This window comes from Physcomitrium patens, chromosome 7 (assembly GCF_059467195.1).
Source record: "Physcomitrium patens ecotype Gransden chromosome 7, ASM5946719v1, whole genome shotgun sequence".
In the NCBI taxonomy this organism is placed as follows: domain Eukaryota; kingdom Viridiplantae; phylum Streptophyta; class Bryopsida; order Funariales; family Funariaceae; genus Physcomitrium; species Physcomitrium patens.
In genome coordinates, this window is record NC_143416.1 from 2,627,115 (window position 1) to 2,640,027 (window position 12,913).

At 39.8% G+C, this 12,913-nt stretch overlaps 2 protein-coding genes across 3 annotated transcripts; one reads left to right on the forward strand and one right to left on the reverse strand.

The window, feature by feature from the left end:
- The first annotated feature begins 1,201 nt into the window (after positions 1–1,201).
- Positions 1,202–5,702, forward strand: LOC112285024 (receptor-like cytoplasmic kinase 176). 2 transcript variants are annotated; one of them, XM_024525477.3, is made up of 7 exons: positions 1,202–1,555; positions 1,961–2,265; positions 2,712–2,847; positions 3,902–3,940; positions 4,081–4,217; positions 4,532–4,655; positions 4,979–5,702. In XM_024525477.3, the coding sequence occupies exons 1-7, from the start codon at positions 1,453–1,455 to the stop codon at positions 5,455–5,457; spliced, it is 1,323 nt and encodes a 440-aa protein (XP_024381245.1). In that variant the 5' UTR covers positions 1,202–1,452; the 3' UTR covers positions 5,458–5,702. The 2 variants fall into 2 exon arrangements, with proteins under 2 accessions (XP_024381245.1, XP_024381246.1); XM_024525478.3 differs by lacking the exon at positions 3,902–3,940.
- Positions 5,703–6,166: 464 nt separating this feature from the next.
- LOC112285023 (uncharacterized) lies at positions 6,167–10,036 on the reverse strand. Its single transcript, XM_024525476.3, has 8 exons — positions 9,897–10,036; positions 8,882–9,159; positions 8,602–8,745; positions 8,259–8,517; positions 7,981–8,151; positions 7,741–7,866; positions 7,005–7,594; positions 6,167–6,824 (listed from the first exon to the last, which is right to left on the reverse strand). The coding sequence occupies exons 2-8, from the start codon at positions 9,137–9,139 to the stop codon at positions 6,537–6,539; spliced, it is 1,836 nt and encodes a 611-aa protein (XP_024381244.1). The 5' UTR covers positions 9,140–9,159; positions 9,897–10,036; the 3' UTR covers positions 6,167–6,536.
- Positions 10,037–12,913: the final 2,877 nt, after the last annotated feature.

Below are 12,913 nucleotides of genomic sequence, written 5' to 3' on the forward strand. Positions count from 1 at the left end.
TGATAACGACTGCAAATATGTCTTTACTATACATAATACAATACACCAATAAACTAGTACAAATGTATGTATATTTTTTTGTTTATTTTTTTTGGATAAACCATGTCAATATTTTTTTTAACATTTTTCGCTTTTTACAAATAAAGAGAAACAACATAATCTCACAATCAATACATTAAAATAACAAGGAATGAAGGCTATATATATATATATATATATATATTTGTACATTTGTTTGATAAATTTATCCTTATCCATACGATTATTTATATTTTCTTCGTTTAGTCAACTCATTAGTTTCAATTGCAGAAGTGCACCATTCAAAGTGACGAGACTTCACAAAACACACCAATTTTCACTGTTATTCAAAACAAAAGTCCCAAGAGTCTTTATCAAAAGCAGCTCTTTGAAAAGGGGAAAAACCAAGCATCCTATGAATCCAAAACGATGCAAAAGCCAAAGAATGTGAGGGCTGGCGAGGGAGGGAGGGAAAGGGAGGGAGGGGCAAGAGTGGAGAGCGAGTTAGAGAGAGAGCTAGAGAGATCATCGCCGCACCATCGATCTCCACCGGGCTGGGCTGCCTTTCCTCCTCTCTCGTCGCGCTCATATTTCCGTGCACGCGTTCAATAGCGTGCGGACATGATCCATTAGCACGCGGTATTAAAGAGAGACAAAGCGAGAGAGAGGGAGAGCGACCCTGAACTTTGGAGGGCCGGGTGAGACGACGACGAGGACGACCAGCAGCAGCAGCACTACCACTAGTATTAGTACCACCACGAGGACGATGAGGAGGAGGGGGAGGAATCGACTACTGTCGCGAATGGGGCAGCAGGGGCTAGAGCGGTAGAGATCGACGCGGGCGACCACTGGCAATTCCACCCCCCGCGAGGCCTCAATTGCAGTCGTCGTCGTTGTCGTCGTCGTCAGAGAGGCGCGACTGGGGAGCAACGAACTCTGCTCGCCCGTCTGGTCTCTGATTTTCGTTTGATGTGCGCGTCGTCGTCGTTACTCGGGCATGGCCTAGCCCAGTCAAACCCAGTCCTCCTCGTTCTCCTCCTCCTTCCCCTCCTCTTCCTTCTTCGTCGCCACCCTCGCTCGCTCGCTCCCCTGCTTCCTCGCTCCCTCCCTCCCTCCCTCGCTCGCATGGTTTTCCTCTGCCTTCTTCTATCACTCTCCTTCCTTCCATCGCTCCCCTTCTCTTTCCTCTCCTTGCCTGGCAGTCTTTACGACCAGGGGAGCAGATTTTGCTTCTTTTAGTTGGTCGTGGGCCTCAGCTGCTTTCCGTTTTCGGCTCTGCCTGTCGGAGTCTTGTTTCTTCTCCACGGCATGGTGGCTCGTAACGGAGCGTCGTTTGGTTTACTAGAATCTTTCTAAAGAGTGTGTGAATGGATGTAAGCTAGGGGGCAGGACGCAACTGCCTCGTTTTGTAAGGTAGGACGTTGAGGGGGCATCATGTGCACTTGCTGGAACGCCCTCGATGGGGCGTGGCTCGGTAACTGTTGGTGGTCTAAGGCAGGTGGTACTCCTGCGGCAACTAGCAGTGTTCACCACTCAGGTTTGAAAACCTTTTCAGTGGAGCTTCTGATTTTAGTAAATATTTTGGTTTTATTTGCTGACATATATATATATTTTTTTCTTCGTTTTCGTGCGTTTTTGGTTTTTGGTTTTGATTTTGGTTTCCCTGTTTTCTTTCTTTCTTTTTTTCTTTTTCTTTGTCCAGTCGCGCCGTGTTAATGGCGTGCCTCGTCTTTTCGACTCGGTGAAGTGTTATGTGTCTGTATTTGGTTCTCGTGGTCGCCTTTTTCGAGCTTCCTAATTTAGGTTTGCCACTTGGAGCCATTTTGGCGGTGCCGACAGAGGTTGTCTGCTATCTTCTAAGTATTCCCGTTTCAATTGATGGATTCACACTAACTCTAACCCTGGTACCGATTTCCCTTTTTCTTTCTTGTGGTGTGGGTAGATAATAAGAAGGATCCGCTTCATGAAAAAGCCCCCAGTGAGCAGGTGTTTGTTCCGATTCGTGAGCCAAAATCATCAGACGAGATACTTCAGGGAGGGAACCTTCGCATCTTCAGTTATCTGGACCTAAAATCTGCGACAAGGAACTTTCGTCCCGACAGTTTGTTAGGAGAAGGAGGTTTTGGTAGTGTATACAAAGGGTGGATTGATGAACATGGAACAACAGCTGCTAAAGCGGGTACAGGGTTGACTGTTGCAGTCAAGCAATTAAATCAAGAGGGTCTACAAGGTCACAGAGAGTGGCTTGTGAGTTCTTTTTTATTTTTTATTTGTCTTTATATTTTTAAATCAATATATACACACATACACATGAATGATGATTTGTGCGTTAGTTTTCTGAAAATCAGAAACAGCTGATCAGGCATGCATGCTTGAACTCGAACACCGCATTTTTATTTGATCACCTCCCCTCTCCCATGAAAATGTCAATAACTGTGAGGAAGCACTACCGGTTTTGCGGGGAAACTCACCCTCATTGGTAAGAGGGCGGAAAAGTTTCGAGACTTTTTTTGTGTGTAGTTGTCCTGTTTCTGGGATCCATGGTGTTCGTGGATTTTCTGGTCGGTGGAAGGAAACAGGGATAGAGAAGGAGAAGTAGAAGGTAGGGAATCTTTAAATATTTCCTACTTTAGTGATTCAGCTCTTAGTTCAAACAGACCGGCACTTACATAGACGTCGTTATCGTAATGCAGGCTGAAGTTAATTTTCTTGGTCAGCTTCACCATCCGAATCTCGTGAAGCTCATTGGATATTGCTCCGAGGATGATCAACGCCTGCTGGTTTACGAATTCATGCCCAGAGGAAGTTTGGAGAATCATTTGTTTCGAAGTGAGTTATCACAAATTTTACTCGCATACTAGGTGTTCACTAAAAGGTCGTAGAAGTTCAGTTGCAGCTGAAAGATTTTGTCTCGGAAAATGTGGCACCTAACTGGCTAGCAATAGTGCAACAATTTCCTTCTTTTACCCTAAATTATGGCGTAGGATCCATGTCTTGTTTCTCTGTTCCTTTCACTTCTGGGTCTTTTCCACGAGGTCTTCTTTTTCTCTTTCTTTTTTCTTTTTTTGCCATTTCTGGGAACCCTGCTACTTCCCAAGCCATTGTGTACGACATCGGAATATTTTTTCATTTTTTTCTGTTTACTTTAGTTCCCACGATGGAGGAAGTGAGGGGATACAGTTTTTATTTATTTGTTTATTTTTGACGGCTGTATATATCTTTTTTGTGTGAGAAGTGAATTCGAAAATTATATCTGGTTGTTTCTTTACTAATTTTGGAAGAAAGCAAATTTGAATGACCTATGCAGATAATTCTTACCTTCTTTGGAGCAAGATTACTAACTCTATTGTAATGATGCTGTGAAAGTCATTTGCAAATTGATTTGCTAAGTTACAGTTCCGAAATGTTGCATTTCTGCTTTTGCCCTCTCTTGCGTGTTCTTATTGCGAGATTTAAAGGTTGCTTTTACATATGTCGACTTCTTTAAGTGTTATCAGTTCTTCAGATTTATTCTTACACAATGAAAATTTTCGGTGTCATGATTCTTCGTTAATGTTTGGCCCCGTATACGTCCCAATCCTTCGGGTAGCTTTCAGTGACGTGGATCTGATTTCGTTTCCTGTATTTAGAGTCGCGTAGTTTTGACATGGTGGGCAGTTCGCATTGTCTTCGATGTTGAGATCGTTTGTAATTGAACGTTCGAAGATTTGGTTGATAACTTCCGTTTTCACCTAGTAATCGTAGCATGTCTTCAATACAAACTAAATTCTGTTTAATGTCGGGTGTGTATCTTTGAGGCACTTGCAATGATGCAGTCTCTAAGGGGTTGTGGTGTGCTCTACTTATGGAGTAAATTTGTTTCTTTTTTTGATGCCTCCTCCAGGTGTTTGGCGATCTTGTCAGTGTCCTCGTCAAGGACAGAGTAACATCTGTACTACCCGGGTCACAGTCACAGAGATATCGACCATCTGAAATTATGACAAAGAAGTGGATAATCTTGGGTTTGTGCAAATAAGAAATGGACAAAATTATCTAGATCTAACTTGATCTGGACTTTTGCAGAGGGGACGATGCCATTACCTTGGTTGACGAGAATCAAGATAGCTTTAGGAGCTGCAAGTGGATTGGCGTTCCTCCATGAAGCAGTGAAACCAGTCATTTATCGTGATTTCAAGACTTCCAATATATTATTGGATAGTGTGAGCGACAAACCCTTTTAAAATTGAAACTTAGCTTAGCAAATTATTTCTAGGTTGCAAATATCAGATTGCTTGTGAATTGGGTTTGCAGGCATGAGATTACTCTAGTTCTGCCCAGGCTAATGTGGATTTTCCCCCCTCGCTTTATTTGCTCTCCCCCGCCTCTCTCTCCCCTTTTCTTCCAAAATAATGACATAAAAACTTCTCGTCGACTCAGTAACGAGTTGCGTGGAAGTAACGTTATTATAAAGCGTTATTGTTGCATTATACCTCTTAGTTTGTCCTCTGTCCTCAGACTTGTTTATGGTTGTCAGGATTACACAGCCAAGCTGTCTGATTTCGGGCTAGCGAAAGATGGACCTGAAGGAGACAAAACTCACGTTTCAACACGTGTTATGGGCACCTATGGCTATGCTGCCCCTGAGTATGTGATGACTGGTGTGAACTCTCCCCCACTCTATCATGTCTACTCTGAAAATGCTATGACGTCTTTTCCAGATCACTTTTCTTTTTTACGTATGATCATAAATTCAAATGATTGTGTGGTAGGTTTGCCGTTAAGTCTGACATACTATGGTTTGTGTTTCATGATGGATAAGGTCTTTGTAGAACGCTTTTCTATGTCGTAGAACGGCTATCTTCGCCGTTAAATGGGTTTTGATATCTTCAATTTGAGAGTTCTAGAGGTCAATTGTTGGAGTTAATCAGTTGATTCTGATGACCTCAGAAGCTCTTATTTCGAAACAATGTTTTCTTTGCAGGGCATTTAACATCTAGAAGCGACGTGTACAGCTTTGGCGTGGTGTTGCTAGAGATGTTGACAGGGCGAAGGTCGGTGGATAAAAATAGACCAAGTGGTGAGCAAAATTTGGTTGAATGGGCGCGGCCTTACTTGAACGACAAACGCAAGTTGTATAAGCTCATTGATCCACGCTTGGAAGGTCAATTCTCAGTAAAAGGTGCACAGAAAGCAGCTATACTTTCTCACCATTGCCTGAGTCGTGAGCCAAAGTTGCGACCTCTAATGGGTGACGTGGTCGATACGTTGAAACCACTGCAAGATATGAGAGATATGGCAAGTAGCTCAAGTGTTCAGATATCTGCGAACTATCGATCCACAGGCATGAATGGCCATGGAGGAGGTCGCCCTTATCACAATGGTCATGGTCAAAACAGGTATGAACAGTTGCGGAATATACCTGTGCGGGCAACTGGTGCATCGCCTGTGTCATCCTACTAATATTAATGGAAGTCACTGTTTGGTGTTGCATTTTAGGACTAGCATTGCGTTCACTGGATACTGATGGTAATTGTGTTATCTAGTGTTAGTTACTGAAAGAACTGTTCTGCATGATGGTGCAAACTCTGTAAAGGCTAGGAAAGTTTCGGGCTAGGCTAGATATGGTATGCGGGCTTCGAACAATTATTCTTATATTTATAAGTTCTTGAGGCCTCCTTTTGATGCCGATTCTGGTTGTGATGGGATATGAAGTTCTCACCATGCTATAATACCCCAAATTTGATTCTCCATTCTCCACTGCTCACGTATACGATCAATAAAGAATCAATGGTGTGGCGCTCATCGTGAATAATGGTGTGTTACTAATCTGTTCAGACGAAAAAATGCCCTTCCACGCATTGATTATGCGACATGTCACTGAATGGGATTTTTCCCATGTAAGCGGGAAGGTGAATGTATTGAGCTAGTATTTTAATATTGTACAAGATGGTGTTAGTGTGAGATTTATTGTGAATGCTACATATTTAATATAGTTGGCTGTTTTCTTCTTTTGTTCGGAACATTCGTTTGTTCGACTTTTTCTTTCGCAAGTGATGGTTGCAATAAAGAAAGAGTTACGTCGTTAAGTTGCAGAGTGTCAAAGATAAATGTCACAGGATGAATTTACACATGTTTTAAGTGAAAGGAACGGTATAGTTTGCACAGAAGATAATGGACATTTCAAAAAATCTCAACTCAAAAAAATGTAATTTACATAGAATTTAAATATGGCGATGTAATTTTGACACAACTTCAATGTCATTGAAGTTAGCATGCATCCTATCATTACTGGGAATTGTGATTATTATCCAGACTTGCGTACCACTGATACGAGAAGTATCTATTAATGTGGCTTGAATGAGAAGCTCCAACGTGAGGTTGATACTTGTCCTTGGATATACTGAGATGAGCTGGTGAGCAACTGTGTGCATCGTCTGCAAACGCTTGCGAAGTGCAGATGACACTCACAATATGAAGCTTACCAGCTCCGGAAGAGAGAAAGTAATCTAAGGGTAGGTAAATGCAATGGGTCGGAACTGTTAACCATCAGCAAGATTTTTCATATGCACTTTAAATGACTCCATGTTGGTGTTGAACCAGTTCTTGACTGCCTTTTTGTCGATGTTCTTAATCGCACCCAGCTTGTTGTCGATTTTGCTCTGGACGTTTCCAAACCTGCCTCCAGAGTTAGGGGCATTCTCATCGGCGTATCGGGACTGCCATGTGGGCTTCTTCTCTACGACCACTTTGATGGGTGACTGATCTTTCGGGTCCAGGTCAGGTAGACTCAGGAGCTCGGGCATCAAATCTCGACAGGAAGACCCGTGCTGCATAGTCAAGACAATCCCAACATCAGCTTTACGAAAAAAGGGCTTTCCACTCTCCACTGAAGCTAATACAATATCGCAAAATGTTATTGTTGGTGACATTCCCCACACAATTAACAAAGCACTGCAGAGAAACAACGGAATCCGATCTGGGCTTCGACCATGGAGTAGTTTACTTACAAGGTCGTTGGCAGTTAGCTTCGCCGACGGAATATCTTCATCGTCGTCTTTGCTGAATGTAATCTTCTTCGCCGAGGAAGGTGCAGTGGTACTCACTGAGTGATCTTCAAGAGGTATCTTGGGTGGCAAAGGACCGCTTCTGGGACCGCTTGCTGAAAGAGGAGACTTCATAGGGGATTGCTGAGGGGTATGAGGATTAGGTTTAGGATCTAGCATCTTAGAGAACGACAGGGACCTAACACCCGCTGGCTTAGTTTCTGAAGTAGGTCTGCGACCTTCGGGGGTACCCCTAAGATTGGACCCATGGCCATAGCGTTCATAGTGACTGGAGGGTGGAGTTCTCATCGGACTTTTCCCTGGTGTTCTCACCATGGTATCTCCGAATGGCTGTTGCTTCTCGGTAGGAGCAGGAGAAGGATCTCGTTCCACCAAAGGCGCAAGAGTTCGCTTGAGCTTCCTTTTTAGGTCAGCAACTGTGTCAGAGGAAATCACTGGGATAGTCAGAGTACCCTTGACGTGTCCTCTGCTTGTCCGCATCAGTTTTAACTTTGTAGCATTTGGTTTCTGCCCCGGAAATTCCTTGGGGAGGGCTGCAGGAGACGCAGGACGATGGATTCACACTTCGGCAATGCACACTTGTGAAAAGAGGCACGCATCTTTACAGTTACTCCGGATATTATAGTATTGAAATCTAAAAACAACGTATACTTTAAGCGCTTAGGTGTGTGTATGTTACCTCCTATATCCTCCACTGTCGGCTTTCTGGAATTCTCGGTTAGACACTTTGACAAGGTGACAGTCAACACACTATCTGGTTGAATAAGATAGCTTCCGAGCGTTTTCTTTTCCTGGAGAAGTTTCCCTGCGATGGTCATCATCCATACTTCAAACACCGAACGCAAGAGTACTTATCCAAGGGGATGTGGACTAAAAATCAGCTTTGGACGCCTCATACACCTTGAGGTGAGCAACACACCTGAGTAACTGATCTTCAACTGCGACGGTGCAATGCCGATGCGAGACTCCACACATCTGAGAACGGACAGCACAGTGTCCCGTCCTTGAACGACGATGGAAAATTCTTCCTCACCGACAACGTTGACGTGTACCACCATGCGTTTGTGCACTTGCTCGGCGTTTTTATCCTCTGCGTCGACAATTAGCAATAAGCTCGTCAGAGAATGAGTGAGAGTTGTCACATCTCAGCATGCTAAGATCCATGCCCTTCTTTAAGACCTAAGGCTTCTCGCATACCTGATTTACAGAGATCAATCACGGAATCCTCGTACACCTTGTGCAGCACGTCAAAGTCTCTTACGAGAAATTCATCATGCATGACGCGTCCCACGGATGATAGTAGCTGCTGAGAGATGGGTACGCCAGTCAATCCTTCCAGATGATGCTTGATGCCGGAAATAGGAGTAAGAGGTGTTACCCCCAGCAACGGTATGATACCGTCTTTACACTCGACGAATACTCGTCCGCCGTCTTCAGACAGTGGACGAGGAAGCCTCTGTAACCATAAATAAGGTGTGGATCAGTAGGTGCAGTTGCAAAGCAAATGTATTCTCACGAGGATGGGGTTGCAATTACGCACTCTGAGATGAAGGGTGCTCCTGTCAAGAATGTGATAGTCTTCGACCCGTTTTTCACCAACAAGATCTACAAATCGTCCACCTTCGCGACCATACATCATGAATGTATCCTCATCTAGGTGAATCTCGGAAATTTCCTGGTCAGCCTGTAGTTACAACAATGGGAAACAGCAGTAAGCTTGGAGAATGTGGAGAACCCGAAGTGCGAATTTCCTCGGAATGTGAGGATGTGATTGATTAGTAAGTAAAAGAGACTAGGGGACAGAGAACATTCGACCGCACCTGGCAGGAATATCTCTTGTAGATGTCTTCAACGTTGTCTTTATCACTCAATCGGGTGAACAGAGGAGCTGAAAGTAGCTGGCACTCCTCCGAGATGAAGAGATTTTTCTGAAGAAATGTGACCAATGTGTCCCTTACAGTCCCATGAAAATCCAAGTTGGGCACAAGTACGGTGCGTGATTTATCCGTCGTTGAGGCAGTAACTAAGGAGCTCACGATCGGGAAGTGATCCACTTTCACAGCCACAGTAATACCCATCTTTGCCGCATGCAACGTACCTACAGTGACAAAAGTTCGGATTCAATTAGTATGAGGACACGTCTGTACAGACTGAGGTTGGAGCTACAACATTCCGCGTGCGGATTCAACTGTTCATCGAGGAGGAGCTGGTACCGCGTGATTTCTTAAGGTTAGTCCACAGCAACCGTTTGCGCCCATACTCCCAGGGGTGTTGTAGGGATACCAAGAGACTAGAAGGCAACGGAGAAAAAACCGGCGTTCATATTCCTTCAAAAGTATGAGCCTCAGCAATCGCAGCTTCCCAACCTACCTGTGTGCGACCTCAGGAATCTGTCGCTACGAATGAGGTGCTGCTACCATGGTGAGCAATATTTACCACAAGCCGGACAACTTACAGTGTCCACGTGACTATATCCCAGTAAACATCTGAACAAAATTCATGATGATGAATATAAAAGGTGGTGACTACTTGAAGCAACCACGCGAGTGCGACAATGATCGAGATGTGTCCAGGCGGCTATACACAGTAACACAGTGAAATCGTAAACCTGGCTTCAAAGAGCACGACTCTCGACATTGCACTCACGGGGGCAGCAAGCGAAGTTCGCAAAGGCAGATATTGACAGCGCTATCAAGAATTGCAAGGAATGTCACCGACAAAGGTGAACAACACCTGGAAGCGAAACGCACTGAACGAAACGACTACCCCACCACACAGCCCTGTGGTTTGACGAAACCCACAAAACCTCGCGAAGATAAGGGAAGTGAGAATTACCTCAGAAAAATAAACCCACAGCGCAAGAGCTTCCCAGCATCGACTCGCAGTCCAGTCCACCTCGCTCCTCAACTGCAACGCTGCAGATCCACAAACGAAAATTTCCAAAGACCGAGCAACCCGCACTCCCTCGTCGTGCCCAGGGACGAAGGTTCCGACTCTGTGAGGCTCTGCAATGGCGAAATGAAACACTACGAAAATGTAAGGGGACCGTGAGTAAAATGTAGACGACAAATGGGCAAGAGATGGCGAAGAAAATGCAGCATTACGCGGAACGGCTTCGGCGGATTATTCAAACGCGCCTCGATCTCCCTCCTCTCCCTCCGTTCCTGCGGCATTGATTGCGACCTTCCTACCGTTTATTTGCGACCTCCCTTCTCAACGGTCATTTTCCAATCCGGAGCAGTCGGTACTGTGTTCCCTTTGGGCCCACGCCGGGCTGCATGAGCACCGACCTTCCCAGCGATTTCCGACGTGACGAATCGAATCGCATGCTACGTTGGCAACTTGAATATTCCATTAGATTCTGTAGATGATCGATATCTTTTTAAAAGTTTTGATTTGCTTTTTTTTTTTTTTTTTTTTTTTTGTTTGTTTGTTTGTTTTGGGTTGTGTGTTTTTTTTCATGATTTTTTTTGTTTGTTTTTTTTTTTGGATATTGTGGTTTTGTTATTTTAAGCTGAAACTTGATGACTTGTAGTTGGAAGTTGATGACTTGTAGTTGGAAGTGACTTTTTGGTTTGAATACACAACGATGGGAATTGTGTTCATGTAAGTTTGTTTAAATATGTGACTATTATGTTTGAACTTTTCATTTTGGGTGTTACAGATATTTTGTATAGTAATCATTCTAATTTATTTAACGTATGCTGTTTTTATTTTTTAAAATTTATGAATATAAATTTCAAGATAAAATTACAAAAATGTTTTAATTTTATATAATACACAAATAAATCGTATATACAAAGATGATATTTCTTCATCTTAAAATATATTTCTTTTTTTTAATAATTTTTATTAATTTTATATTGTTTATATGAAAAATATAATGTTATTGTTAGCTTGTAAACTATACTTTTTGGAATAGATTTAAAAATATATAAGATCATAAAAACGAAAGATTTAAAAAACATATGTGTAATGCAATTCAAGTTTATACTTTGTGTTAATATAGTATTTTAATAGTATGGATTAAACTTAAATATTTAAAGGTTTTATGTCATAGATTAACATGATTAATAATATTTTTGTAAGATAAAAAGTTAACATGTTTTAAATTTTTTATTTATTGATTGAAGCTTAAAATATAGATTATGCTTATTTTTTAATACAAAATATTTAACTTGTATTTCAATGAATTTGATTATTAATATAGATATTTAATTTATTTTGTTACATGTCATACAAAAAAACTTGTACTAGTATTCAAGTTATATCTACAAATATATATATATATATATATATATATATATTATAACAATTGAACACAATTTTTTTTTATTAAAATTTGTAAATGTTGATTATCACCATATAGTTTTAAGAATATTATCAAAAACTATTTGCAATGTGTTAGATAAAATTGTAGTAGATTTTATTAAATATTATTTTATTAATTTAAAAGTATCATAAATCTAAAATTTACAAATAATTTTTAAATTTAAATTATAATTCTAAAATAAGTCTACCATAGACATATCTAGATTTGTTTTAAAAGTAAGAATCAAAACTAAATAGTTGAAATGAAATTAATGTATGGTCTTGGATATTGTTGGTTTACAGAAAAACAAAAACTTAAGTGTTTACCAGCATTTCAATATCATTATTCATGTAAATTACAGGATTACAAACAAATCAGTGTTTTTAGTGGTCATGTATAAGTTTTGTTGCTTGTTACTTTTTGATTTGATTAAATTAGCACATTGTTGCACATCTATTATTACTAATTCATGACATTAGATTGTCTTTGTTATTTCTAGTGCATTGTAAAGCACTTTGTAAGAAATGAATTCAAAAGTTGATAAATAGTTTACTAAAATTTTCTACATTTTTATATCAGGATGACTCTCTTTAATGATTCCCTTATTTATTACATTACAGATTAACAAATGATAATATTAAATGAAAATTTTAATAATTTAATAAATAAAATAAGCAACATATACAATATCAATATTGTAAGATATCCAAAATTCATGCCAAAATTTTACATGACCTTTTCTAACTTTTTTTTAATTGTGCTTTTAATAATTTTATCATTTAAATAGTTTTGATATCAAAATATTATTACAATTTCTATATATATTTATTTTAATTAAATATAAATATAAATATAAGTATAAATGAGAATATACAAATTTTTAGAACTTCAATGGATTTGAACAGAACATGATATTATTTGTCTTAATCTATTCATCATATGGTGTACTATTACAACTTTCACTTTTAGTTGGTTCTTTTTTTGTAGATTGAAAATGTATTTTATTTAAAATCAAAGAATATAAAGTTCTCTAATAGGGTGTAGAATTTAGAGCAAGACATAATTGAATTTACACATTGAAGTTTATCGTGCTAAATTTTACAGACTAGCAAATATGTGATTTAGGTACACGAAATTTTACTTTTTTAAGATATATAAATAATTGTTATAGTTTAATGTTCAAATTTCTATTTATTATTTTAATAAACTTTATATATTTTTTAATTTAATAAGAATTTATTACATAGCTTTTAAAATATGTATACACATTATATATACGTACATACATATACTTATATATACACAAGTTCACACACACACACATATATATATATCTGTATGTATGTGTATGTATATATATATATATATATATATTAGCAAAACTATTGTTCAAAACTTAATGTAATAAACTGTAAAACTATTTGTTAACATTAAATTGTCTTGTATATAGATAGCAATATTTTTAATTTATTAAAAAATATATAAAATAATTTGTTCAAACATGAGTATAAAACATAATCTGATTTCAAAACATGCAATA